The 26583-nt window shown below is 33.6% G+C and overlaps 1 protein-coding gene across 1 annotated transcript in view; it reads right to left on the reverse strand.

Annotated features, from left to right (window-relative positions):
• Positions 1–14935: 14935 nt before the first annotated feature.
• LOC149800276 (uncharacterized) overlaps positions 14936–26583 on the reverse strand; it is a 42655-nt gene continuing 31007 nt past the window's right edge. Inside the window, exons 11-12 of the mRNA XM_089959862.1 lie at positions 23867–24158; positions 14936–20451 (exon numbers count right to left, since the gene is read on the reverse strand). Coding sequence (XP_089815988.1) covers positions 20367–20451; positions 23867–24158 — 377 coding nt within the window. The 3' untranslated portion in view covers positions 14936–20366. The remainder of the gene's footprint in view (positions 20452–23866; positions 24159–26583) is intronic.

A 26583-nucleotide genomic window follows, 5' to 3' on the forward strand; every position in this document is an offset into this window, starting at 1 on the left:
GAAGAGATGATGTCGTTTAATATTCCTGAAACAGAGGATTGGGGTGCTGAAGCGAATCATCCTCCCTCTGCGCTCCCTAGAAGAAAGGTGAAAGAAGACTGGGGAAGAAGATGCGTGTGCGGCGCCAGGCCAGGAAGGTGCAACCATTAGATAGGTGCATCTGGAGTTTAAAAAAAACAGCCCTTTTCAGGGCTACCCAATACTCTAGAAAAGAAATAACGATCGATTTGCCAATGTGTGTAGGTAGAGTAGTGTGTATATAAACACTAACTCTTTTTAAGATAGTGTGAGGGTATGAGTTTGTGTGTTTGTGTTTGTAAGAGCTCAGGTATGTTTGTGGGAATAGTAGATTATGGGTTTCTTAGCAAATGTGGAGAGTAAAGTTAGGGTTATATTATATGAAATGAGAAAGTAGGGGGATGTTTTCCTTCACGTACGCGCGATGTTGGGTCATGATCTAGGTAAGATCCATTTTATGTTTTTAGGGGATGTTTTCCTTCACGTTCGCGCTTTGAGTATAAGAACCCACAGTATTCGTCGTTCAAACCATTCTGCACAGAATAAAAAAGAAGATGGCTTCGAACCACCTTGACAAAATGGAAAAATTGCAAAACGTCCTCGACAATTTAGGAATGATGGAGCAAATGTTGGTTAACCTAAACGAGGATCACTATTCATATAGTCCCCATCGAGTGAAGATGGAGATAAACAATTTACGAAAAATGAAGGTAATCATCAGTGATCTGTTGAAAGAAATAAAGGAGGAGAAGGAGGATGAAGAGGAAAAGATAAGAATAAGAACATGGAACGAAAAAATTGAAAAAGAAGAGGAAAATGAGAAGAGGAAGAAAGAAGAAGAGGAGGAAGAGAAGAAAGAAGAGAAGGAGAAAAAAAAGAAGAGAAAGAGTGTTGGAGATAAAATAAGAAGTTGGTGGAGGAAAAGAAGAAATTAGAAGCAGAAGAAGAAGAAGAAAACCCAAAGGCCCTTTTCAGGGCCAGCCATATTTCTCGAAAAGAGATAGTCTTTTGAATTGCCTACCCCTTTTTTTAAAAAAAAACTTTTAAAAAAAAAAAAAATCCCATGTTAAATTCCCCTTGTACGTAGAGTGACCCACGATTTATTCCCATGTTCAATTCCCTTGTACGTAGATTGACCCACGATTTATTCCCATGTTAATTCCCCTTGTACGTAGATTGACCCACGATTTTTCTCCATGTTAAATTTCCATTGTACGTAGATTGACCCAAGGGTGTTTTTAATGCTAATTCCCATTGTACGTAGAGTGCCCCCCTTCACTACTTTTGTATTTACTCTTTCACACAACAGGACGACCAAACTTTGATTATCTAACACTATGTAATTATTAATAACAATACATATAACAGATTAATTACATAATGTGAAATAATAAATGTTGTGAAATAACACTCTTCATAACATAAATGAGATTATGGTATTATGCTGTTTATATAACAGACATGGTATTTTGGTATTATGGTATCATGCTGTTCGTATAACAGACATATTATTGTATTTTGTTATTACGCTGTCCATATAATATACATGATATTATGGTATTTTGGTATTACACTGTTCATAAAAAGGAGATGAGATTACTGTATTTTGCTGCTATGGTATTTTGATATGCTATGGTATGCTATGGTATTTTGATATGCTATGGTATTTTGATATGCTTTTCATATAACAGCCATGAGATTGTGGTGTTACAACTCTATAGTCTTAAATTAAGCAACAGAAAGGAGCGAAAACCTTGAAGCTTTGCAAAATTCAACAAATAATTTATTTCCCTTGAATAAAAAGTGCAAATTTAAAAAGAACTTGCATTGTTGTGAATTAAATCCCATGTACCGTATTTATGTCATAAATGACTCATTGTATTCATGTACCGTATTCACGTCATCAATGAATCATTGTACCAATGTACCGTATTCACGTCATCAATTAATCATTTTACCCATATACCATATTCATGTCACCAATGAATCATTGTACCCATGTACCGTATTCACGTCATAAATGAATCATTGTACCAATGTACCGTATTCACGTCACCAATTAATCATTGTACCCATGTACCGTATTCACGTCATCGATGAATCATTGTACCAATGTACCGTATTCATGTCACCAATTAATCATTGTGCCCTTGTACCATATTCATGTCACCAATGAATCATTATACCCATGTATCATATTCATGTCGCCAATGAATCATTGTACCCATGACAAACATTAGGCATCCAACAGCTGCTCCTGTAATGTCACGTAATGCAATTTCAAGTTATACAACAGACGGTAAAACCAGTCTTGTATACAATCTATGATAGTAATGCAAAACAAGCCTGATCAATACTATGGTCTGAAACAGATTGAAATGCTATAGGTCGCTTAATTTATAAATTTTAAACTCTAATATTTCATACACACTATAGAGTAAAACAACAGTAAGTCATTTTCAAGTGCAATGCTACTACACCCTTTACAAAATTTAGATACTCTATGCTAAATTAATGTTTTGTACTACATAATTTAGATACTCTATGCTAAATTAATGTTTTGTACTACAGAATTTAGAAACACTATGCTACGTTAATATTTTGTAGTACAGGATTTAGAAACACACAGCTACGTGAATGTTGTGTACTACAGGATTTAGATACTCTATGCCACGTGAATGTTGTGCACTACAGGAGTTAGATACTCTATGCCACGTCAATGTTGTGTACTACAGGATTTAGATACTCTATGCCACGTCAATGTTGTGTACTACAGGAGTTAGATGCTCTATGCCACGTCAATGTTGTGTACTACAGGATTTAGATACTCTATGCCACGTCAATGTTGTGTACTACAGGATTTAGATACTCTATGCCACGTGAATGTTGTGCACTACAGGAGTTAGATACTCTATGCCACGTCAATGCTGTGTACTACAGGATTTAGATACTCTATGCCACGGGAATGTTGTGCACTACAGGAGTTAGATACTCTATGCCACGTGAATGTTTTGTACTACAGGATTTAGATGCCATATGCTACGTGATTTTTTTTAATGACAGAATTTAGATACTCTGTGCCACGTGAATGTTTTGTACCACATGATTTAGATACTCTATGCCACATGAATGTTTTGTACTATATAATTTAGATACTCTATGTCACGTCAATGTTGTGTACTATATGATTTATATACTGTATGCTACGTGAATGTATTGTATGGCGGAATTTAGATACTCTTTGCTACGTGAATGTTTTGCACTACATTATTTAGATGCAGTATGCAACGTGAATGTTTTTACTACATAATTTAGATGCACTATGCTAGGTGAATTTTTTTATGACAGAATTTAGATAATCTATGCCACATGAATGTTTTGTACCACATGATTTGGATACTATATGCCACGTGAATGTTTGGTACCACATGATTTAGATACTCTGCTACGTGAATATTTTGTACTACAGGATTTCGATACTCTATGCTACGTGATTATTTTGTACTATATAATTTAGATACTCTATGCCACGGATTTATATACTGTATGCTACGTGAATGTTTTGCACTACATTATTTAGATGCACTATGCCACGTGAATGTTCTGAAGTACCATTTTATCCCTGATAGTATGCCACCTGTATTATTATGTATTTCCATCCGATCAAGAATTATTGAAATGAATATATTTCTAACTTATAAACTGACTATGTTTGCGTGAGGATTTGGCTTCAGATATGGAAGCCATGATTAACGGCAGTAATACATACAATTCGTGCTATGACAAGGATAAATAAAATAAAAAATGGTGGAAAATAAAATGTTATTATTTTTAGTCAGAAATGCCATTGCAAAGATTTTGTTCAGAAAAATACTCTTTGCTGTCAGATTTATTTTGGAAGTACATTGTTTAGAAAAAATGTATTTTTTTTTTCGATTTGTGAAAACTTGGTATATGCAGCATTATGTACTACATTTGTCACTGTAAATAAGCACAGTAAAATCTTAAGGTACACAAAATCGTCTCATTGGACGAGATTTAAAATCATCTCATTGGACGAGATTTGCATTAGAGAGGATTTGCCGCTCCTCTTGTGTAACCGCTTCCTTTTTCAAAAAAAAAAATCTTGGTGATTTTTCGCATGTGTTTCTGAAGGTATTATTTTGTACTTGAAACTTGTTTGCCGATTCTGTAACGATAATAAAGATTTTATGCCAAAGGTTTTCCCACAAACCGTGCATCTACGTACCTGCAGCCTAATGGAAACTTCTTACCAAACACTTTGCAGATATGTTCTTTTATCCCAGAATGTTTAGAAATGTGGTCCTTCAGTTTTGATTTATCTCACATTCAATACCACATATTTCACATTGAACTTTTTTTATCTTGTTTTGCTCTTAATGTGATGTTCTAAGCATCATCGGCTAGAACAATCCTCAGTACTGAAATCAGCTTAGTTCGTTTAATATGCGGACTTAGTGCAAGTCCCACAATATAAACAAATAATTTCAACAGCCTTTTGTCTAAACGTTAGTAGCCTACTGGAATCGCATAACTTGATATGTTTTTGTGGGGACAATCCTATGTTGCGTGCTCTGTGTGGGGATATCACTTTAAAAACTTGTAGACAGAGGAAGTATTTTCAGGAATAAAGACTTATCTCAGCATCCTCTGGAAGCAATGTCAAGAAACGAACTTCCTTGCGGTAAGCCCGTGTAACAACCCTCACCAATTATTTATAATTTTATCAATTTCAAAAGAGCTGTCTTGGGGCTGTCTCTGTTAAAATAGTTCCTGTACGGGAATGTTTGCACAAGCTAGAGAGCCATTGAAAAAAAAAGGAAAACATACAGATTTCTTGCAATTCGCCAGGTACTTTGAGCAACAGCCCCTTTCAAGATTTATGGAAAATAACAAAACCAGAAGCAAGAACATTTCCTGAGGTGAACAAGATGGCTGCTGAAATTAGGCCGCTGCTACCTCGTTATGACGCAGTGTACCAGCCGTGAACAAAGTCACGTACCTGCATAGTGAGTATAGATAATAAAGATGCATCGTAAGTGGCTGAAGTATGAAATTATTGCCCTCAGTGACCTTATCAATGAAGGTGTTTATGGCCAGCATGACAAATTATCAAGACACGATCATTACGATGCATCTAATTCAAACTTAGCACAAGAAGTATTTATGCATCAATTACATTGCTTGCTCTACATAAAAGAGTGAAATTATTTTTTAAATCAAAACCCTGGCAAATAATTAGCAGAATTTATAACAGATAAAATCGTTGAAGATCTCGAAGTTACACACACACACACACACACACACACGGGTCAACTATATTCAAGTACAGTGTCATTTTTCAATATCACTGCAAAAATATAGGAAGTATAAAAGTATCGTTTTGTTGATATTGCATAATACTGTTATATGATCCGAAACTTAATCTTTTGGAAGAGAAAACGTTCTTCTTTAGTCACTTATAGTTCACCGGAAAACTTGTCAATAATTATTAATTATTTAAGTTATATACAGGAGTTCCATATGCAAAGTGTTATGTTTTTTTTTTTAATCAGAGAGATCACGTGATGATATTACATTTATCATTCATTCCAGTGCTAACTTTAATTGGTTTCTATTACATATAATTATAAAATATTCCACTTTCAAATGCTTGGATTGAATTGAGGATGTAAGATAACAACGGTCCCATGTCAGATGGCTTTGTATAATCTAAAGAGACCTTTCCCAATCCAAGGTTTGAAAATGTCACCCTCTTGTTATGCCCACTATGTCAATAGTTTGCATCATTTATGGCTACATAAAACGTTGGCTGTTTTGTATCGGAATCCAAAATGGGCACCATGCAGGCTGTGTCTACACCTGTTCAGGTGCGTACCATATAGCAAAATCATACAATGTACAGGAGCCTACGAATGCAGGGGAACAGAACTGGCCTTAGCAAACACAGGGTCCGATTTGAATCATTTAGGAGGACCCCCTGGATTTAGGCTCGCGGCTCCCTGCGAGTACTGCATCCTCTTGCAGAGTAAACAATCTACACTTGCCAGGCGAAAGTTTTGAACTTTAAATTCATTGGTGGTTACCATCTATTATCGTTTCTGCTTCTCTTTCTTGCTGGTCAAATGGCGAATTTATGTCTATTGTTAGCAATGTTATTTCTTCTGGAATTTGAATTTCTTGCATTCATTCAACCGTAGGTTCTAAAAAATATTTGTAAATTACATTTATACATTAAAGATAACATGTCAGTATATACAGTATATATAGAAGAAAACGTATACACACCAAGTAAGGGAGTATATGTATACATTCATCGACATATTCATTCACAAAAACATGCAGATACACACACACACACACACACACACAAACGAACACACTAATATGGAGTCAAAAACCTCTTGTTTCACTGAATTAACAGGTTCTTAATTTCACAAATTTTAGAGGATAATTAATAGTTGTAATATTTTTACAGATAGTTGAAATCTTTATACATTAGACAGCTAACTTAGTACAGCCTCAGTTAAGTTTATATTCTGGACAGTATTTCTTCTTGCTATCTGTTCTTTTTCCTATCCAAAGTGCCTTCGTTTTTTATAAATATTATACTAAGACCAGAAAAGTTTGAATATTGATATAAACTATTTAAATGGTTTAGAGCTTTCTCTATTATGTTACATATGTTAATTCCTCTAACACTGTAATTTTTTTCATCATATGGGCTAAAATGTCTGCACACAGGATATAAATATATGGGGACAGTTGATCCCCCTGTCTACATCCTAATACTGTTATTTTTCTCATCATATGGGCTAAAATGTCTACACACAGGATATAAATATATGGGGACAGTTGATCCCCCTGTCTACATCCTAATATTGCAATTTTTTTCATCATATGGGCTAAAATGTCTACACACAGGATATAAATATATGGGGACAGTTGATCCCCCTGTCTACATCCTAATACTGTAATTTTTCTCATCATATGGGCTAAAATGTCTACACACAGGATAAAAATATATGGGGACAGTTGATCCCCTTGTCTAGATCATAATTTAATACTAAACCAATGGAGAAATGACCATTAATAATTACAAAGAATTTGAGGTTTCCATAAAAATGTATCTAATTTATCATCGGTTCATCAAAATGTAAAACATGCATAACTTTATCAATATAGGACCATGCATTTGAGGTAAAAACTTTCTCAAAATCAATCAAATGATGTCATCCACAAAAAATTCTGCTTTTGGTGTAAAACATTAAATCATACAAGTTTGTAATATTCTCTCCAATTTATCGTCATTTTAGAAACCCTGATTCATCCTTACGTACAACTGTGGAAAACAGTTTTAATCCTACATGCCAGACATCTAGAAACAACTTCGTATGATAATACCTCCTTCTATCAGAGTGTAAGATAAGATACCATGTTCATACCCTATGTTAAGGCACTCACTAGAAATCTTTTGAAAATTGTTCATAAAACTATACCATAAATCTATCAGATCTTTAGGGTTTTTTTCAAAATGCATTTTTGTAGAACATTTGCAACTTCTCTATATTCTAAACGGTATTGTAAAGATCTGATTGTAGGGTGACCATTTGGTAGTATGGATCATTTTATTCTTTTTCTCACCCTAAAGATTTGAAGATTTAATTTCAATATTTTGTGAAGTTATAGAATCTTGTGCTATTATTTTACATGGTCTACTCTTTTCATACATGTATATTGGTTGTTTGTCTATTTTAAGTTTTTATATTAATTTTCCCTCAATTTGTAAACTAGGTTTAATTAATTTAGACTATGTTTCAACTACGCTAAAATTGCTTCTTATCTATACTTTCTATTTATAAATAGACATGCAGATAGTTGGGGACTTACAAATCATACATCAAATTATATAATTATATGTGATAGGATCCTCAGCTATTGAATCCTCGATTGTCGTCTTGTTGTTCCTCATCTTCATCGTAATGGGATGATCAATATCCTTGCGATCATCATCTTCTCTTTCCATAGTATAAATGGATTTAGCTATAAAAATGACAAAAAGACAAATAAGGAATAAAAGACTTGCAAAAATGGGGTTTCACTGATGATAAAAAAACCACATGAACAGTATTGCCCTCAAAGATAAAGAACTGAAAATTACTATAGAAATGGAACATATAAGTGGAAAAGTGGAAAATACAACAACTTTATTTGACAAAAAATTGGACCGAATGGAGGAAAGAACAATCTAGAGAACATAATAGGCCTTTGTAAATAAGAGATTGGCAAAATTATCCATGCCATTTTCATATGTGTCATCTAATCAGTAACTAGCACTGATGAGCAAATTTGTTCCCATCGATGATTTTGAATGAATTACAGAGTTTAAAAGTGATTATTTGACACCAGATTCCATTAGATTCTTGACTGGTTTTTTAATTTAATTTATTATCTCTATAGATTGATAGCATTTATATACATCAATTTATAAACATTAACATGGGAATAACACAGTTCGAAAAGTGATGGCAGAATAATGTACACTTGATGGTTGCTGTTGGTGCATTTATTTCATCGCACCACAATTGTAGCAACTGATGTTTAAAGGAGTTTATATATATTATATAGTTTCAACATAAATTAAGAGATAAAAGTGACTATAGTCTGAAAATACAAACCCGTTTGTTTGTAAAAAAAACCCCACCGATTTAAATAATGGAAACCTTTAATGTGATAAAAAGTGCAAGGAACTTAGTCAATTCATTCATTAATTCATAGTTTCTAACCTGACTGTAAGTAGAGTGGCCCTAACACCGTGATCGTCTGCGCGTTTCATGCCTAACGGAAGTTTTCAATGTAATAGACGGACATGCTCAGATCCATTTCCAGTTCCTTGACAAGTCCATTTTCAGCAAATGGGTGTGTCACGCCTACAGATGTACATACATAATTCGTTTGCTTCCGATATTTACAGTGTCGTATCAAGCAAAGTAAAATAATGACAACAACAAATTTGCTTTTCACGTGTATTTAGCAAGCGGTTTAATTTCTATGTTCATGTGTGCAACGGGATATAATTCCAAACTCTCAACGTAATTGTTGCCGAACAGAATGAACTACGCCATTATGTTGTCTGATGGAAATAAACTTGCCTATAGTGTACGCAATATTGCGCCATGTTAGTATGGAAAGTACGTTAAGCATGAAAGAGTGCAAGGGATATCTGGTCACAGTCATGTTAGAAATTATAAATCAATGAATCAATTTACTTAATTCTGTACACTTTTTATCACAATAAACGTTTTCGTTATTGAAATCAGTAGGGGAGTACAAACAAACTGGAATGTATAGTCAGACTATAAACATGTGATCCGTATTTCAACTATCATAAAGTTAGCAGTTTTGAAATAAGCGACTTTTCTATTATGTTCTCGTATCCCTCTGTTGGGCAGCATTTTGCCGTTGTTAGACCTGTTATCACTAGCGTTCACGTATCTAGTTTTTAACCAAAGAAAACATTTTCTCTGTTGTTCTGAGTAGGAAAAGTTAAATAATGCACACAGATAATTAACATAGTTTATACTGAGATCTCTTTTATCCACATCTTTAGGCTTTGTAAGGACAGCTGCTTCTTATAAAAATCAATAGGTGGAACAGCATGTATTTTAACCCTGTATCTGCTTGAATAATTTGACTTAATGCTTTTAATATTTGAATTCTTTCCTTATGATTCAGCTTAAAACATTCGTCAAAGTGCTGTCTCCAATTCATGTACTGTTTCGTGAATTCATTTAGGTGATTTGTTTTCTTCATCGTATTACATTTAATAGGAATCATATATTGTTGCTGTTCACACATCGACAAGGTGCATAGTAATTACTGTAAACTGTTAGGTCTTCAAATGATTTGCTGTTCACACATCAACAAAATTTGCAGTAATTACTGTAAACTGTTAAGTCCTGTTGTTCACGCATCGATAAGGTTTGTAGCAATTACTGTAAACTGGTAGGTCTTCATATTATATTCACACATCGACAAGGTTAGTAGTAATTACTGTAAACTGTTAAGTATTGCTGTTCACACATCGACAAGGTTTGCAGTAAACTGTTAGGTCTTCATATTATATTCACACATCGACAAGGTTTGTAGTAATTACTGTAAACTGTTAGGTCTTCGTATTATATTCACACATCGACAAGGTTTGTAGTAATTACTGTACACTGTTAAATCTTGATGTTCATACATCGACAAGGTTTGTAGTAATTAATATAAACTGTTAGGTCTTCATATTATATTCACACATCGACAAGGTTTATAGCAATTACTGTAAACTGTTAGGTCTTCATGTTATATTCACACATCGACAAGGTTTGTAGTAATTATTGTAAACTGTTAGGTCTTCATGTTATATTCACACATCAACAAGGTTTGTAGTAATTACTGTACACTGTTACAGCTTGATGTTCATACATCGACAAAGTTTGTAGTAAACTGTTAGGTTTTCATATTATAGTCACACATCGATAAGGTTTGTGGTAATTACTGTACACTCTTAGGTCTTCATATTATATTCACACATCGACAAGGTTTGTGGTAATTACTGTACACTCTTAGGTCTTCATATTATATTCACACATCGACAAGGTTAGTGGTAATTACTGTAAACTGCTAGGTCTTCATATTATTTGCTGTTCTTCACATTTTGCGCACCTCTTGGTATCCATTATTTATTTTTTACTATTTTATTTGTATGAACTTTTAGTACTGAAAATATACTACAGTCATCTGACAACAATGCTAAGATTAAATTGAAGCAAATATTGGAATATAGTGTAGATTAAATTTACAAGTATTCTTGAAATCTTTTACATATTTGAGTAAAAATTTTGTTGCAAATAAATCGATGATGAAATCAAAATTCAAGAAATGCCTAAGGTTCACAAATCACGAGAAAATGCATCTTCACAAAAGAAGACTGCTTCAAAGTGAGAAAACTTGGAAAACATTCACAGGAATTTGAAAGAAGCCCAAGCAGAAAAATTAAATTAAAATATGAGTAAGAAAAAGCAAAATATTTACACAGATTGTTGGTGGTATTTCCATCTTATGTTTGTCATTTATACAAAGAGCACAGTTAGTTACATTGTCAAACCTGATAATATGCCTAAAGAACCAGACTTAAGGATAACAGTACAGTATGGACAAAGTCTAATTACATTCAAAAGTTGAAAAACAAATTGTGAATAGCATCTGAAGCAAACACATTCATAAGATCAGTACAGCGAAAACTTACGCAGATACAACCATAACAGCCCGATATATGTTACAGTCCTACATCTCAGTAGTCTACTTCGTACATATAATTGGGAAAGAAAATACCAACTGCAGCACATTTGTTTATTCTATGGCCAAAATACAGTCACGTTAATTGTCAGCAACAAATGAGCAACACAATTATTTCATTGACGAGATCGAAAATCAGAAGAAATTCATATCCGCATACAAGTTTTCCTACTGGGCAAAGGTTAACATGTCAAATGTTGAGGGTGGGATGGGTGTTGCAGATGCTGATTAAAGACTTTCCGGAACAGCAACTTTATTGATCATCCCTCGAGTTTTTAATGGGATTTTTGAATCTTCAATGGGACTTGTCAGTAATGTTTTAATTAAACGTTGATATAAAACAGATTTATTAACCACGATTAGGTAATAACCTCTACCATTAGTTCACTGATACTTGCCAAAAACAACTGGCATAAAGTGACACAAAAATGCAGTTAAGAAGAAAATAAGCAGAAAGCAACAAAACTGACAAGTCTAAAATAATGTTTAGAGGCAAAGGTAAAGAAATAAGCATGATGCATGATAGAAACTAGAAACTGAAAAGAAAAGCTTTTAAACCTTGGTTGAATAAATTAGTCCTATAGAAATGGGAACTTACCCATGACTGAAAAAGTTACTCCAATAGAAAAATGAACTTACCCTTTACTGAATAAGTTACTCCTATAGAAATGGGAACTTACCCTTGAATGAGTAAATTACACCTATAGAAAAATGAACTTACCCGTGACTGAGAAAATTACTCCAATAGAAAAATGAACTTATCCTTGACATAATAAGTTACTCCTATAGAAATGGGAACTTACCCTTGAATAAATAAATTACTCCTATAGAAAAATGAACTTACCCGTGACTGAATAAATTATTCCTATAGAAAAATGAACTTACCCTTGAATGAATAAATTACTCCTATAAAAAGAGAACTCATGAAAACAGAAGTCTATTTGACTACGGATACTAGATATTTTTGTTCATTATTAAAATATTTCTAGTCAGAAAAAATATTATTTTACATTAACAACAAGAATGAAACAAAGTCATCTAAAAAATTATTCATTGTTTCTTGAACTTTGAAAAGCATTAGCACAAAGCTAAACAAATGTTACTGCTCAAAATGACAATGTAGAAAGTTTTGACATTAAGTACATAAAACAAATTCTAATCACTTGAGCAATAATTGTGCGTGTGTTTTGGATTTTTAACATACCTTTAACAATTGCAGTCATATCGCTACAACATCTGCAGTGTGACAGTTTATAGTGATGTCTTGCACTGGGGCATCATGCCGCAGACACGTAGATTCATGTCCCACCCATTCACATTATTCTGACACCAGGCCGACCAGTCCTAACACTAACCTCTTAATACTGAGCACCAAGCAAGGCAGCAGCAAGTACCATTTTTATAAGCCTTTTTCATGACTTGTCCAGGGTTTGAACTCATGCAGTGGACACTATAACCACTTAGGTCACTGGACTCGTGAGCAATAATTGTGTATCAAAGTAAAAATCAAAATTTTACGATTAAATACCCAGAGATTCACACAACCATATACACAATCGGATACAGTTTGAGTTTTCTGAAACTTAAAATCTGTTAATTTTCCTTGATTAGATCAACAACACATAAAAAATATTTAATTGCTAATATTCACATTTTCTGGTGTCTTTGCCTGTTAAAAATGTTTTCCATGGTGACTTTATTTCATACCATGTTAATGGCCACTACAAGCAATTACAATGAAGTACGATAAACAGAATGAACATCAGCATTAAAGATGAAGACTGAAAGGTTCTTCAAGGCATGCTGGTATCATAACTTTCATATTATGCAGGAAATATCTTTAAGAGCTTATAGTTATTTTGATTTTAAATCCGTACATAAAGCAAAGGAAAAGATGCGACACTAGATCAATCAATAAATAATTATTTCAACTTGAATAACCACCATCATCACAAATGTAGGTGATCCTATTAAATCAGCTAACGAAAATAAACTACAACAGCCCAGACTAATGGTTTGCTTGGCATTGGTGTTTGCTTTGAAGACTCTTACATTCTTAAGCCCTTGCAATAAAGTAGCATTTAAGAAAATGGCTTAAGTTTATCATCTTCCTCCTCCTTATACATGTATCTGTCTCAGATGTTCTTGTTAGCAACATTGTATGTGTTGTATCGGTATATATTGCATTTTAATTTTACCATTTCTTAATATTTTTGTTAATTTTTTAAAATCTTTAAATATGCATCTATTACTGCATGTCTCTCGCTTTCATTGTGTGTATTCATCTTTATAATCATAATACTTCCATTTTTCTATATCTGATTTTTGTTGACAGCAGGAATAATAGCTCTTCATATATAATGCTATTTGTTGACTGCAGGAGTATTAACTTTTCAGATATAATGTCATTTGTTGACAGCAGGAGTAATAGCTCTTCAGATATGTTATTTGTTGATAGCAGGAGTAATAACTCTTCAGATGTAATGTTATTTGTTGACAGCATGAGTAATAGCTCTTCAGATATAATGTCATTTGTTGACAGCAGGAGTAATAGCTCTTCATATGCGTTATTTGTTGACTTCAGGAGTAACAGCTCATCAGATATAATGTTATTTGTTGACTTCAGGAGTAATAGCTCTTCAGATATAATGTTATTTGTTGATTGCAAGAGTAATAGCTCTTCAGATATAATGTTATTTGTTGTTAAATCCAATATTAAATCAAATTTCTTTATGGTTCATGCAGTCCCAGAGAGTTGTTTGTCAAGGACTTTTTACAATGTTTTCAAGTACTTTCAAAACATAAATTAATCCATCACTCAATCAATATGTAGAAGAGTAGAAGAAAAATCAACTAATTTCATCCCATGTTAGGTATTTATCTATTCAGTTTTTGGAAAATACAGAAACAAAAAAAAAATCTGAACTTAAGAGAGATATACTTTATTCAGTTTTTATATTTTATATTCCCTAAGATAAATACATGGATTTTGGGAAAAAATTGAAGGAGTTTAAAAATCAATTTTAAGGACATTTTAAGGATAAGACCAACTTTTTCAAAATTCAAGTTTTTAAGACAACACCATGAATTTCATTTTTCAAGGTCAAAGGACCCACTTTCTTGTATTGTCTTAAAGACATTTCTTCATCTGGTATCTGATTTTGAATCTGATCTTCCATGGGTGATCTTCATACACTTGCTGTTCAACCGTCGATTACTCTGACAAGGTCCTCAAATATGCTACAGAGTTGCAATGGGTAATTGTCATGTATTTACGCCATCTTAGCGCTTCAACTTGGGGTGAATATGGAGGGGGGGATTAACTGCCCCATCATGATGGGTGGGAAACCTCCAAATCAAGTAAGCAGTACCGTATGATCTGGCTCTATCTCATCTAATAAAAACCCGTCTTTATATGACCAATTTTGCTGGAGCCATCAGATAGAGTTCTTGTGAAAAAATGAAATGCTCTGATTTATCCCCCATTTACGAAGGGGTAATTTTTTTTGGCATAGATTCTCTACCTAACAAGAGAGTTTTAAATGAGTAAAAATAATCCTGCAAAAACATTGATTTTATTAATAAAACATAGAACAAATATTTTGAAACCAAATTAACTGCATTAGATATTGAGAAAATGCATGATAAATTTATACCATATAAATATATAATTAAATAATGCTATTAAATAAATTTTCCAAAAATAAATATATTTCTCAAACTAGTATAGTTGTAATGCAAATAATGTATGGATACTGATCAAATATGGATACAGAAGTAAATTTCACATTTACATGTCATAATTTATATAGTAAGCATGATGCACCTCTCCTGTCATTCACTGGAAAAGGTCTATTTTCAAACTCAGCTGCCACTATGGTCTCAGGTCATATGGACAGCGTTCTTTTGCATACCAGGGCCCAGCAACGTGGAATGAATTGCCCAATGAACTTCGACACAAAGACACAGTAATCACATTCAAGAGTGCTCTCAAAACTCACTTATTTTGACTGCAAGAACAAACTTAAAGACCTAATAATGTTTCCTACCTTAAATATTCTCAGCATGTTTTTTCTATGTTTTCTAAATTCATGGTGTTTGTGTTTGTAATCATATCATTATATATGTTTTTTTTTCTTATAGGTGTTGTCTGATGTTGTAAAGTGCTTAGAGCTTCTAAAGATTAGGCACTATACAAAGTCCTCATTATTATTATTATTATTATTATACTTAAGAACAAACATGGCCAAATGGAAAAGGCTATTTATGTACATTTTAGAGACTTTTAATGTCCAAGGCTGACAATATATGCATTTTTCCAACAGATTCCAAAAGACACTTAGACTATTTCAGACATCTTTTTTGACAAATTTGTTTATATTTCAAAGTATAGAACTGCTTAGCTTTAAAAATGGTTAAAGCATAAGAGATGTCTCAGACAATCCAAAAGTGGCTCCAAGTTATAATAAGCCTTACAATGAATGGAAGGTGTGTTTTTATTGTTTTTATCTTTATCAAAGCCTTATAAATGGTAAATATGTTGAAAACAAATCAGAAAATGTTCATTTTGGAATAAATTTAATAACATTAGAGATAATGACCCTATTTATCAAAAATATTTTCAGTGTGATCATATACTTGCTGAAGATTTTAAAAGACAAATTAAAAACCTGAAGACTAATTTCACCAATAAAATAATGCAAACCAAAGTCACCTCACTTTCCTCAATTAATGGAATTTATAAATTTTCAAATATATCTGACTTCAAACTTACCTGAAAGTTTGCTGACATTTAAAGTCAGTGTTAAAACTGAGAGAAATGTCTGGACATGCAGCTAACACATAAATTGTGTGATAGTTCCCAAGTGTAGTCATGTGACTCAAAATCGTATAACTTGAAATTCTGGATTTACTGCCTGTAATTTTCACTAAAAAATACAAAATTCAATTAATTTAAACACCAATCATTATAGCCATTTATGAATCATAATTTTTCCATTCTTACAAATAATTTCATTATTTTTTTAGTCTTCACAAAAAAATTAAATAAAAATAAATTCACATAAAACTGTATTAACGAATTATCTGTGTACATTGGCTGATACCTGCAATGGAAAATCTCAACAAACTTTTAACTGACTCTTAAATGTCCTAGGAAACAACATATTACAATAAAACTAGATCAAGAAATGTTCAAAACTTGTAAAAATGGATATATTGTTTTCAAAATGATAAAGATTATTTTGATGTTTTATGTATTGTTCCATAGTACCTAGCTTTGGAAAGTATTCTGTTTCATTTCTATGTCCTGGAATTGCTTGTTACAAAAAATTTAGAAAATTTCCTTACAGCTAGAACTGGATGCAACAATCACAGTAATCATTGAAGATATGGATCTAGACTATTTTTTACCAGTTAAAATCTATTGCTTTTAAAGTTATATTGTTTATATTATTCAGTGGCTAATAAATGTGCAATAATGCATGTCCAGTTTCAATCTTAACACTGAGCTCTTTAACTTAAAAAATATAACTCTAGCCATTCTTCTCATCTTAGTAAAGGTAAAACCCATTATAACGCAATGCTCAGGGTCCAAATAATAACATCCCAAATATAAGCTGGACTGTGTTAACAAATTTTTCCAAAAACTTCCTCACTGAAAATGTACATCGAAATTTCGATGTCATCAGTTTTAACTAACCTATCATATATCATTTGTCTTGTTTACTGGGTTTCATCAGACATCAAATATACTTCAGTTTTGAATTATATACAGGCCAATATGACGAAAACGGTGCATGGTGGCAACATTAAACGCAGTGCTCGGATAAAAAATATGCTAGGGATACAAATAATTGGCTTTTCTGAGAGCATGTATATAGGATGTTAAAAAGAGAGGTCGCCTTAAATAAAGAAATGTGTGCCATGCTGCCATTGTGTTATAAGTGGAATCGCATTATAACAAATCGCGTTATAACAGGTTTTGCCTATATAATAACTACTATTCTGCTGATCAAGCAGAAGCAGACCTGCCAACCCTGGCAAGTCCGTCTCAGTAAGGCAGTTGATTTTTTTCCATAAGATTGACCAGTTTTCAGTAAGGTGTAACAAAATATCAATAACTGTTTGTAAAGCTGCAAAACATAATTAAAAGTTTGAAGCACTGACAATAAACATTATGTTCAACTGAAAAGTTTGTAAAGTACATGTAGACTTTATTTAAAATTAGTACAGTAGCACAAACTGTAGTTCCAAACCTTATCCAGCTCGATGGATTGTTGCTATCTCTCAAATTTGACATAATTCTTTGAAATTCTTTACCATTTCACATGATGACGGCAATCATATCTCCCTCTACGAGACTTACTCAAATTGGCACATGATATCCAATAATGTAATTGTGTCCTTTCCAGCTTTTATTCACAAGAATCTGAATACTATATTTTTTCTTCTGTGTTGATTATTAACACTTTTCTAGAAGCTTATTTTCCCTTTCATCTTAAACATGCATCACTTTCTGTATGCCATTTTTAAAAACTCTATAAACAGTTTGATCATGCAGACGCTTCGCATGAACAAATAGGTGCAGTTCAAAGCGCCTGGGGTGCTGCTGTAAAGTTTGTCTGGTTCACTGACTAATTTCAATAATTCTAAGATGAAACTGGGATCCAAATAAAACATGGATGAACCAATTATCTGGATTCTTCAGTAACAATCATTTTTGTGTAGTTTTTGCTAGTATGCCATAAGTCAGTATTTTAAGGGTAATTTTCTTAACACTTGTGGCAAAATCGTAAGAGTTGGCAGGTCTGCAGAAGTGGTAATTGAAAATTGGGGAAGACCACTATAACCTAGAGAAGCAAATGACCTTGTAGCACTTTTGATGCTAAAACATAAAAAATTAATATGGTTAATATAATTTTTAGCACAGGCGGTCTGGAGTTGTGAGGTTGTGAATGGATGTCTAACATATTATGATCAGGTAACATGTTAGCAAATGGAAATATTTACCTTCAATATTTGCTTTCAAGTCTAGTCCAAGTATAAAAAACTGCACAGACCTAGATCTTCCATCATATAATGTGTCATCCAATCTGGATCTCTGTATTTTGTTAGGAGTAATCTTTATATGAACACCATATACCCTGATCTGCTAGCACATGATGCAATGGCAAATTGGGGTCTATGTTGCTTGCAGTTGGACTCGATTTATAGACAAGTAAAGATGGTAAGTACATGAACAAACAAATGTCATAAATATTCAAATATAATATCCACTCCAAACTTCACTGCTGAGTAGACAGCAAAAAGAGCTACAACTTCACTTCTGAGGAGATAACATGAATAATTACAACCTCACTTATAAGATAACAAAAGTAATTACTACTTCACTAGCGAGGAGATGGCAAAGTAATTACAACCTCATTTATGAGGAGGCAGCAAAAGTAAATACTACTTCACTGATGAGGAGATGGCAAAGTAATTACAACCACAGTTATGAGGTTGTAAACCAAAAGTAATTACTACTTCACTAGTGAGGAGATAGCAAAAGTAATTACTACTTCATTGGTGAGGAGATTGCAAGAGTACATGAGTAATTACAAATTTTAAAACATTAATTACTAATGATAGAACACTGAATAAATAAATTGCTGACAGGCTAAATTAGACTGAAGTAACTAGATTGTTAATACCATAACGCAAAATATATCACAGCTAGAAGAATAGTAGTTACTTTCAGGGGAAAAAGAAGGGTAACTGAAATGAATGACGAGGTAACACTGTTTTACCTGTAGATTTACCCGTAGAAAAGGAGCATTGATTGTTTTTATATAGTTTAGGAAAATCTTATTTTGGAATATCTAACAAGTAAATAATCATTCTTACTATTTAAGTCACAAAGAAATCATTCATACATATCATCTGTCAGCACACGAGTTCTCACTGCTTTTATTTGTCTGCATGCCTTTATTTGCCTTTACTTGTCTCTGTGTGCCTTTATTTGTATGCCTTTGTCTGTGTTCCTTTATTTGCCTATGTAAATTTATTTCCCTGTGTGCCTTTATTTGTCTGTGTGCCTTTATTTGTCTGTATGCCTTTGTCTGTGTGCCTTTATTTGCCTATGTAACTTTATTTGTCTGTGTGCCTTTATTTGTCTGTATGCCTTTATTTGTCTGTATCTACATGGTGAAATATTCATTATGTAAAAGAGAGGCACGTAAATTCTCTGTGTACAAGTGATTTTGTGACTTTCCATTCATGAATATTAGAAATGGTCCCTATAATTCAAATATAACACAGAAATAACATAAAGCCAACGTACAAAAACAGAGTGAAAATATACAGCATTTAGAAACAAAAATAAGAGCCATGTATGATGAAAGGCAACATTCAATTGTTTAAATGTCAGTTTTAGTGTAAAAAAATAAATATAAAAGAAGGGTCCCAAACAAAGCACTGTCTCACCTGCAATTGATGATGTACCACAATTAATACCAGTCTGACTAGCAATCTATGATGTACCACAACTTAATACCAGTCTGACAAGTAATCTATGATGTACCATAACTAAATACCAGTCTGACTTGCAATCTATGATGTACCACAACTAAATATGTCTGACTAGCAATCTATGATGTACCACAACTAAATACCAGTCTGACTTGCAAAAACTTGACCAGTCTCATAACAATGATCAGTCTAATGTTGATGTTGCCATCCAAATAGTAATACGTGTCTCACCATCTTCTAAATGCAAGCATAACAAAAAATACAAACACAATTCCGGTAAAAGCTCACAAATTGGTTTGACTCTGGAACTATTCCAAAGTCAGATCTCTACCTGAGAATTTAACTGTGAAATCATAGTCTTTCAAGATCACTGGTCTTGAACTGCTTTTATTATTAACACTTTTGCTTATTAATCCAATGCCTTTCTATTCACAGGGTAATGTGCAGTTCTTTTTGTCCATAAAATATTGAAATCACTTGGTTGTACTGAATTTGGACTCTTCTGATTGAAGTATATTTGGTACTGATGGCTTAAGCAATCCTGCTGTGCTCTGTAACCTGGAGAAGAAAAAAACAACACATACATAAATTGTATATACTTGTTTATAAGCTGTTCCAATTGCAAACTAGACCCAGATTTACCACTGTACAATGCATGACAGATCTGGGTTTATGAAGTTGGTTAGGAGTAATCAGTAAAAACAAACAAAACAGGCCTTTATCAACCGTTGCATAATGCACTGGCAGATCAGGGTCATATTATTTGCAGCTGATCCCACTTGTATATGAGGATCTACAGTAGTCTTTCATGGATTTGAGTGATGAATCTAAGTCCTTAATAATATCTATTTTATATCTCCAAAACATTATAGATACTGTAGTACCTGACCACATAGCAATGGTAAGGTCTCTTTCTAAGTTATCAATATCGTAGATACTGTAGTACATGACCACATAGCAATGGTAAGGTCTCTTTGTAAGTCATCAATATCATAGATACTGTAGTACCTGACCACATAGCAATGGTAAGGTCTCTCTGTAACTCCTTAACATTGTAGAGACTGAAGTATCTGGCCACATAGCAATGGTAAGGTCTCTTTGTAAGTCATCAATATCGTAGATACTGTAGTACCTGACCAAATAGCAATGATAAGGTCTCTTTGTAAGTCATCAATATCGTGGATACTGTAGTACCTGACCACATAGCAATGGTAAGGTCTCTTTGTAAGTCATCAATATCATAGATACTGTAGTACCTGACCACATAGCAATGGTAAGGTCTCTTTGTAAGTCATCAATATCGTAGATACTGTAGTACCTGACCACATAGCAATGGTAAGGTCTCTTTGTAAGTCATTAATATCGTATATAATGTAGTACCTGACCACACAGCAATGGTAAGGTCTCTTTGTAACTCCTAAACATTGTAGATACAGTAGCACCAACCACAAAGCAATGATAAAGTCAAAAAGAATCTCTTAAGCGGATGGATACTCTACTGTCCAAAAAAGAATTTCAAGGAATTCAAGATAACACAATTTCTTTTGAAACCATCTCAAGAATTCTTGATTGACCTAGTAGTGTCTAACTACAGACAACACTGATACTGATTGGTTTACACTTAATACATCAACAGAATTGAGTACATGTTGTTTCTCTACTGCTTAGACCCAGATCTACATAAACATTATGCACACAGCAGAACAAAATGATATAACAATGATCCTTGGGATGTTTTACCTAAACTGTCTGATATGTTAAACACCATCAGGTTTTAACAAACAGTCATGTCTAAGCAAACACAATCATGTCTAAAAACAGTCATGTCTGAACAAACACAATCATGTCTAAAAACAGTCATGTCTAAGCAAACACAATCATGTCTAAACAAACACAATCATCTCTAAACAGTCTTGCCTGAACAAAATGAATTCTGCCATAATACGTACAGCAAATTAAACAATTACAAGCTTCATGCAGACAATTAATGGCTTACAGATAAATTGCTGTTATCTGTAATCCTAATGGGCAGATCCGGGAAAAGGTTGGTTCTGAATCATTTCAATCAATGTATACCATGTATACATTTATAAAGTTTGGTAAGCGTTGCAACATTATTTAGCATGAATATATGTGGCTCTTTTGCCTATTTAGTATGAATATTTGTGGCTCTTTTGCATATTTAGTATGAATATATGTGGCTCTTTTGCCTATTTAGTATGAATATTTGTGGCTCTTTTGCCTATTTAGTATGAATATCTGTGGCTCTTTTCCTATTTAGTATGAATATCTGTGGCTCTTTTGCCTATTTAGTATGAATATCTGTGGCTCTTTTGCCATTTTAGTATGAATATTTGTGGCTCTTTTGCCGAATTGAGCATGAATATTTGTGGCTTTTTTGCCATATTGAGTATGAATATATGTGGCTCTTTTGCCTATTTAGTATGAATATCTGTGGCTCTTTTGCCTATTTAGTATGAATATTTGTGGCTCTTTTGCCTATTTAGTATGAATATTTGTGGCTCTTTTGCCATATTGAGTACGAATATTTGTGGCCTTTTATGTAGCATGCACACTAAAATCCAGCTGTTCTAAATATTGCTTTACTGAATGCTGAAAATTATTAAAGTACAAAATAATTCTTAATTAAAAGTGCTGAACTTGTTTAAGTAGTGGACATGGGTTTCCACTGTTAAACATAAGGCTAGGGTTCACATAACAAACACACAATGACCAAAACATCTTAGATCCAGTAAGGATTATAATTCTGGCAAATAAAAAACTAAAATACTGGTCATCGACCTCTAACAGAATACCACTAAATGCTGATTATATAAAAACTGGTAATGAACTCTTCTGGTTAAAAAGTGTTCCTAAGAAAACTTGTTCAATGTATGTTAACATTTACATACAAATAAAATTACCAGACAGAACACAGTCTACTTACAAATAACACAATAACCAGACAGAACACAGTCTACTTACAAATAAAACAATAACCAAACAGAACACAGTCTACTTACAAATAACACAATAACCAAACAGAACACATTCTCTGAATGAAATCATATTGCACATTAATCTGGATTATAGGATGTAACCAAACTTACCAGAAATTCATCCCACTAAAACAATGTGATTGAATTCATTTGTAAATCCCTAATTCTGGTTTTTCAGAATGGAACAACTTCTATTTAATTTCCCCAAAAGATGTATATCAGTCTCACGATGGCCACTGTTAGCTTTTTGTACCTTGTAATGAATCTAAAAAACTATACTCTGTAATCAACTACAACTGTGAATCCAGAAATCCTGATTCTTTAACATGTGAGAAATATAGAGTAATTTGAAATTTATGTAAAACCAATGCTAACTTCTCCCCTCCGAACAGGATAAAAATGTCAAAAGTGCTGGCACAATCTATCCCCACAGGATTACTGCTGACCAAAGTTTTATGCATCTAGCTTATTGGAGTATGAGTTCAAGGACATACATATGCACAGACAGACTGTATTACAATATTTATGTGCATCTTTAAAAGCATGGGGATAATTATTAAGGACATCTTCAAATGAAGAAAATCGCAAGAATATTTCTTTTTGTGTAGATAATACTAAGAAAGCTTGCCAATGTGACTACAGTTACTCTGTTATTGCCTTCTCCTAAAGGATCTCAACTTGTATACTCCACATGACAACTTAGACACACAGTTCCAAAGACAGAAGGCAAATAAATGTAGTACATCACATAACATCATATCATGTTCATGTGCAGCAACAGTATCTGGCAAGGCAGAGTCTCCCAAATTCGAGATGAAATGTGTACCATCCTAGAATAAATCCCTGTAGTTAGCCAATGGAAGCATGAAAACTCAACAATATAACATAGAATATTGGACAAGGAAGTAAAAATTTAATCCCACTGACAATTGCTTCACTTGCTTATTCATGGATTTGTTAGGAAATCAACTTACATTTGTTTGATCCTCAGTGCTTTCTCTTGTGTGTCGGCATCGGTGAAATGGAATGAAAAGGAATCAGGTACACTCCTGCATAAAGCCTGGCTTTCAGTGTTTGTGGGTGTGCTGGATCGCCTGGCATCCTCCTCTGTGTCCATCGCAAAGGTGTCATCATTGGCTGATTCCAGCTTACCATGATGCTGGGTGTACACTGTTCCCTCAGGACATCGAATAGGGGAGCAAAAACTGGATGAGATTGCATCTGACCTGAGGCCCTGTACTGACCTCATTAGTGTATCATCACCATCTGGAAAAGAACAGCTGACTGACATTGTCATCCACGAATCCAAAAAATGAACAAAAACTTTCAGTGAATATTTGTTCAAAATTTCATGAATATCAGTTATTGGAACCAAATAAAATGTTAAAAGGAAAAGAATGAAAAAAGGAATTATGCAAAAATTATTGTCATAGAATGGATGTTGGACTGGACAATTTAACCATGTCCGTCCACACTGTTGGACTAGATAATGTAACCATGTCTGTCCACACTGCTGGACTGGACAATGTAACCATGTCCATCCACACTGATGGACTGGACAATGTAACCATGTCTGTCCACATTGATGGACTGCACAATGTAACCATGTCCATCCACACTGTTGGACTGGACAATATAACCATGTCCATCCACACTGATGGACTGGACAATGTCACCATGGACAATGTAACCATGTCCGTCCACACTGATGGACTGGACAATGTAACCATGCCGGTCCACACTGTTGGACTGGACAATGTAACCATGTCCGTCCACACTGTTGGACTGGACAATGTAACCATGTCCGTCCACAATGATGGACTGGACAATGTAACCATGTCCGTCCACACTGTTGGCTATGGGCGGAACAAACTTACAGGCTATAATTTTGGAAACTGTATAAACAACGTTTAATACAGACACCATAATTTGCTGTTCTTGATTCCTCTTCCATCTGCTGACTTAGTGGCCCAACTCTTGCCAGTCTCCATTTCCATTCTCTAATTATTTTCTAATCCAATCTGCTAGTTTTAACATTGTAAAGTTTAAAATGGAGATGAAACAAACTCTTTCCAATTTGTATTATTTTACCACATAACCTTATGAACAATTAAATGGTTTGATTATGAAGAAGTCTGGGCTGAGGACAATCAGATTTGTGGAAAGTGCAGGCTAGGGCCACTCAGATTTGAAGAAAGTCTCAACTGAGGCCAACCCAATTTGTGGAAAGTCTTGCTGAGGCCATTTAGGAATGTCTGGACTTGTGATACTATGATTTGTGTAAAGTCTGGACACAAAAGCCAATTTGACTTGTGGAAAGTCTCACAAGGGACAAAGCAATTTGTTTTGACAGTTATACTGTTTAGAAATCCTGAGTCTGAAACAAATGTCTTTCAGACTTGCATTCAAACGCATCTGTGCATATTAAATACATTCAACCAATTATATGGAAGCTACCGAAAAAAATGCCTGACCTTTGTTTAATTTTTAAAATAATTTTCTTTGCAACATACATTTAGTGCCTTTAAGTTTCACGTTAAGATAATTTTAGCAACAAAATTCTGAAGTTCTCTATTGGATTTCGGAAATGTTTCTTTATGGTTTGGGGCCATTTCATGCATACCTTGTTTAAACACAGGGTTTGACACTTTATACACGACAAGCCTTTTTTTATTATCCTGGTTGAAAATACGATATTATAATATTAGCTATTCTAATATGGGAATTGCATGTTCTTTCAGAGTACAGTTTTTGTTTTCAAAACTCCATCCAACATGTCTAAATGATTTATGTACCTAGCAATACTGTATTTACCATACATTTTGGGACATGATAAAAAATCTTTTTTTCCTGTCCCTGAGCTTATAGTGAAACTGTTTTTCAAAATAGTTCATGTCACAAGACTTAAGAAACAAAATAAATCTGTGTTGAATTTGTGACACCCCACAGCATGCTACAATACAATAGATAAACAAAATGCTCATGTGATAATAAAATGAAAGAAACTAACCTTACATTGTTATCACCGATTCCTCTTTTCTTCATCCGTGAGCAATTTATTAACGAAAGAAATATTTCCACAAACTCTGTATATGTATCATATGCATCCATACTACATCGTGTATCACTTGTGTCAGACAGTGTATAACACATTGTTCACTGACATGAATATAGAAAAACTAATCGTGTTTGGTTGTACTCAAAGGTTTGAATATGTTATCAGATTGAACACTGGATCCAACAAAATCACAAGAGAAAGAGAGAAATATCACCCAACTGCTTAAAGGCATTGCCATTCATGCATGACATGGTGTAAGGTACAAAATAGCCAAGATTTTATTACATCCATATATGTTAAATATATGACAGTATCTCACAAATACAAATTATTATCTGAAAATATGTTCCCTGTCAGTGCAAATTACAATCTTTGCTCTAACATGGGTTACAAAATGTATTATTAAAGCAAGTTACTGATGTGTATAATATTTCCCGGCAAACATCAATGCCCATTTGTATCAATTACAATTGCAGATGGCAAACAAATAAAAGCCCTGGTAGTGAATAAACACAACTGGTAGTGAGCATTAAATGCTATGTTTGAACAAGCCAGCAGAATATCAAATATAAAGTTATTTTATTATAAAGCAACCTGACCCCAGAAGCCAACTTTGTATTTTTTAAGAGTGGT

This window comes from Sinohyriopsis cumingii, chromosome 5, assembly GCF_028554795.1.
Source record: "Sinohyriopsis cumingii isolate HCF-2022 chromosome 5, ASM2855479v2, whole genome shotgun sequence".
Taxonomy (NCBI): Eukaryota; Metazoa; Mollusca; class Bivalvia; order Unionida; family Unionidae; genus Sinohyriopsis; species Sinohyriopsis cumingii.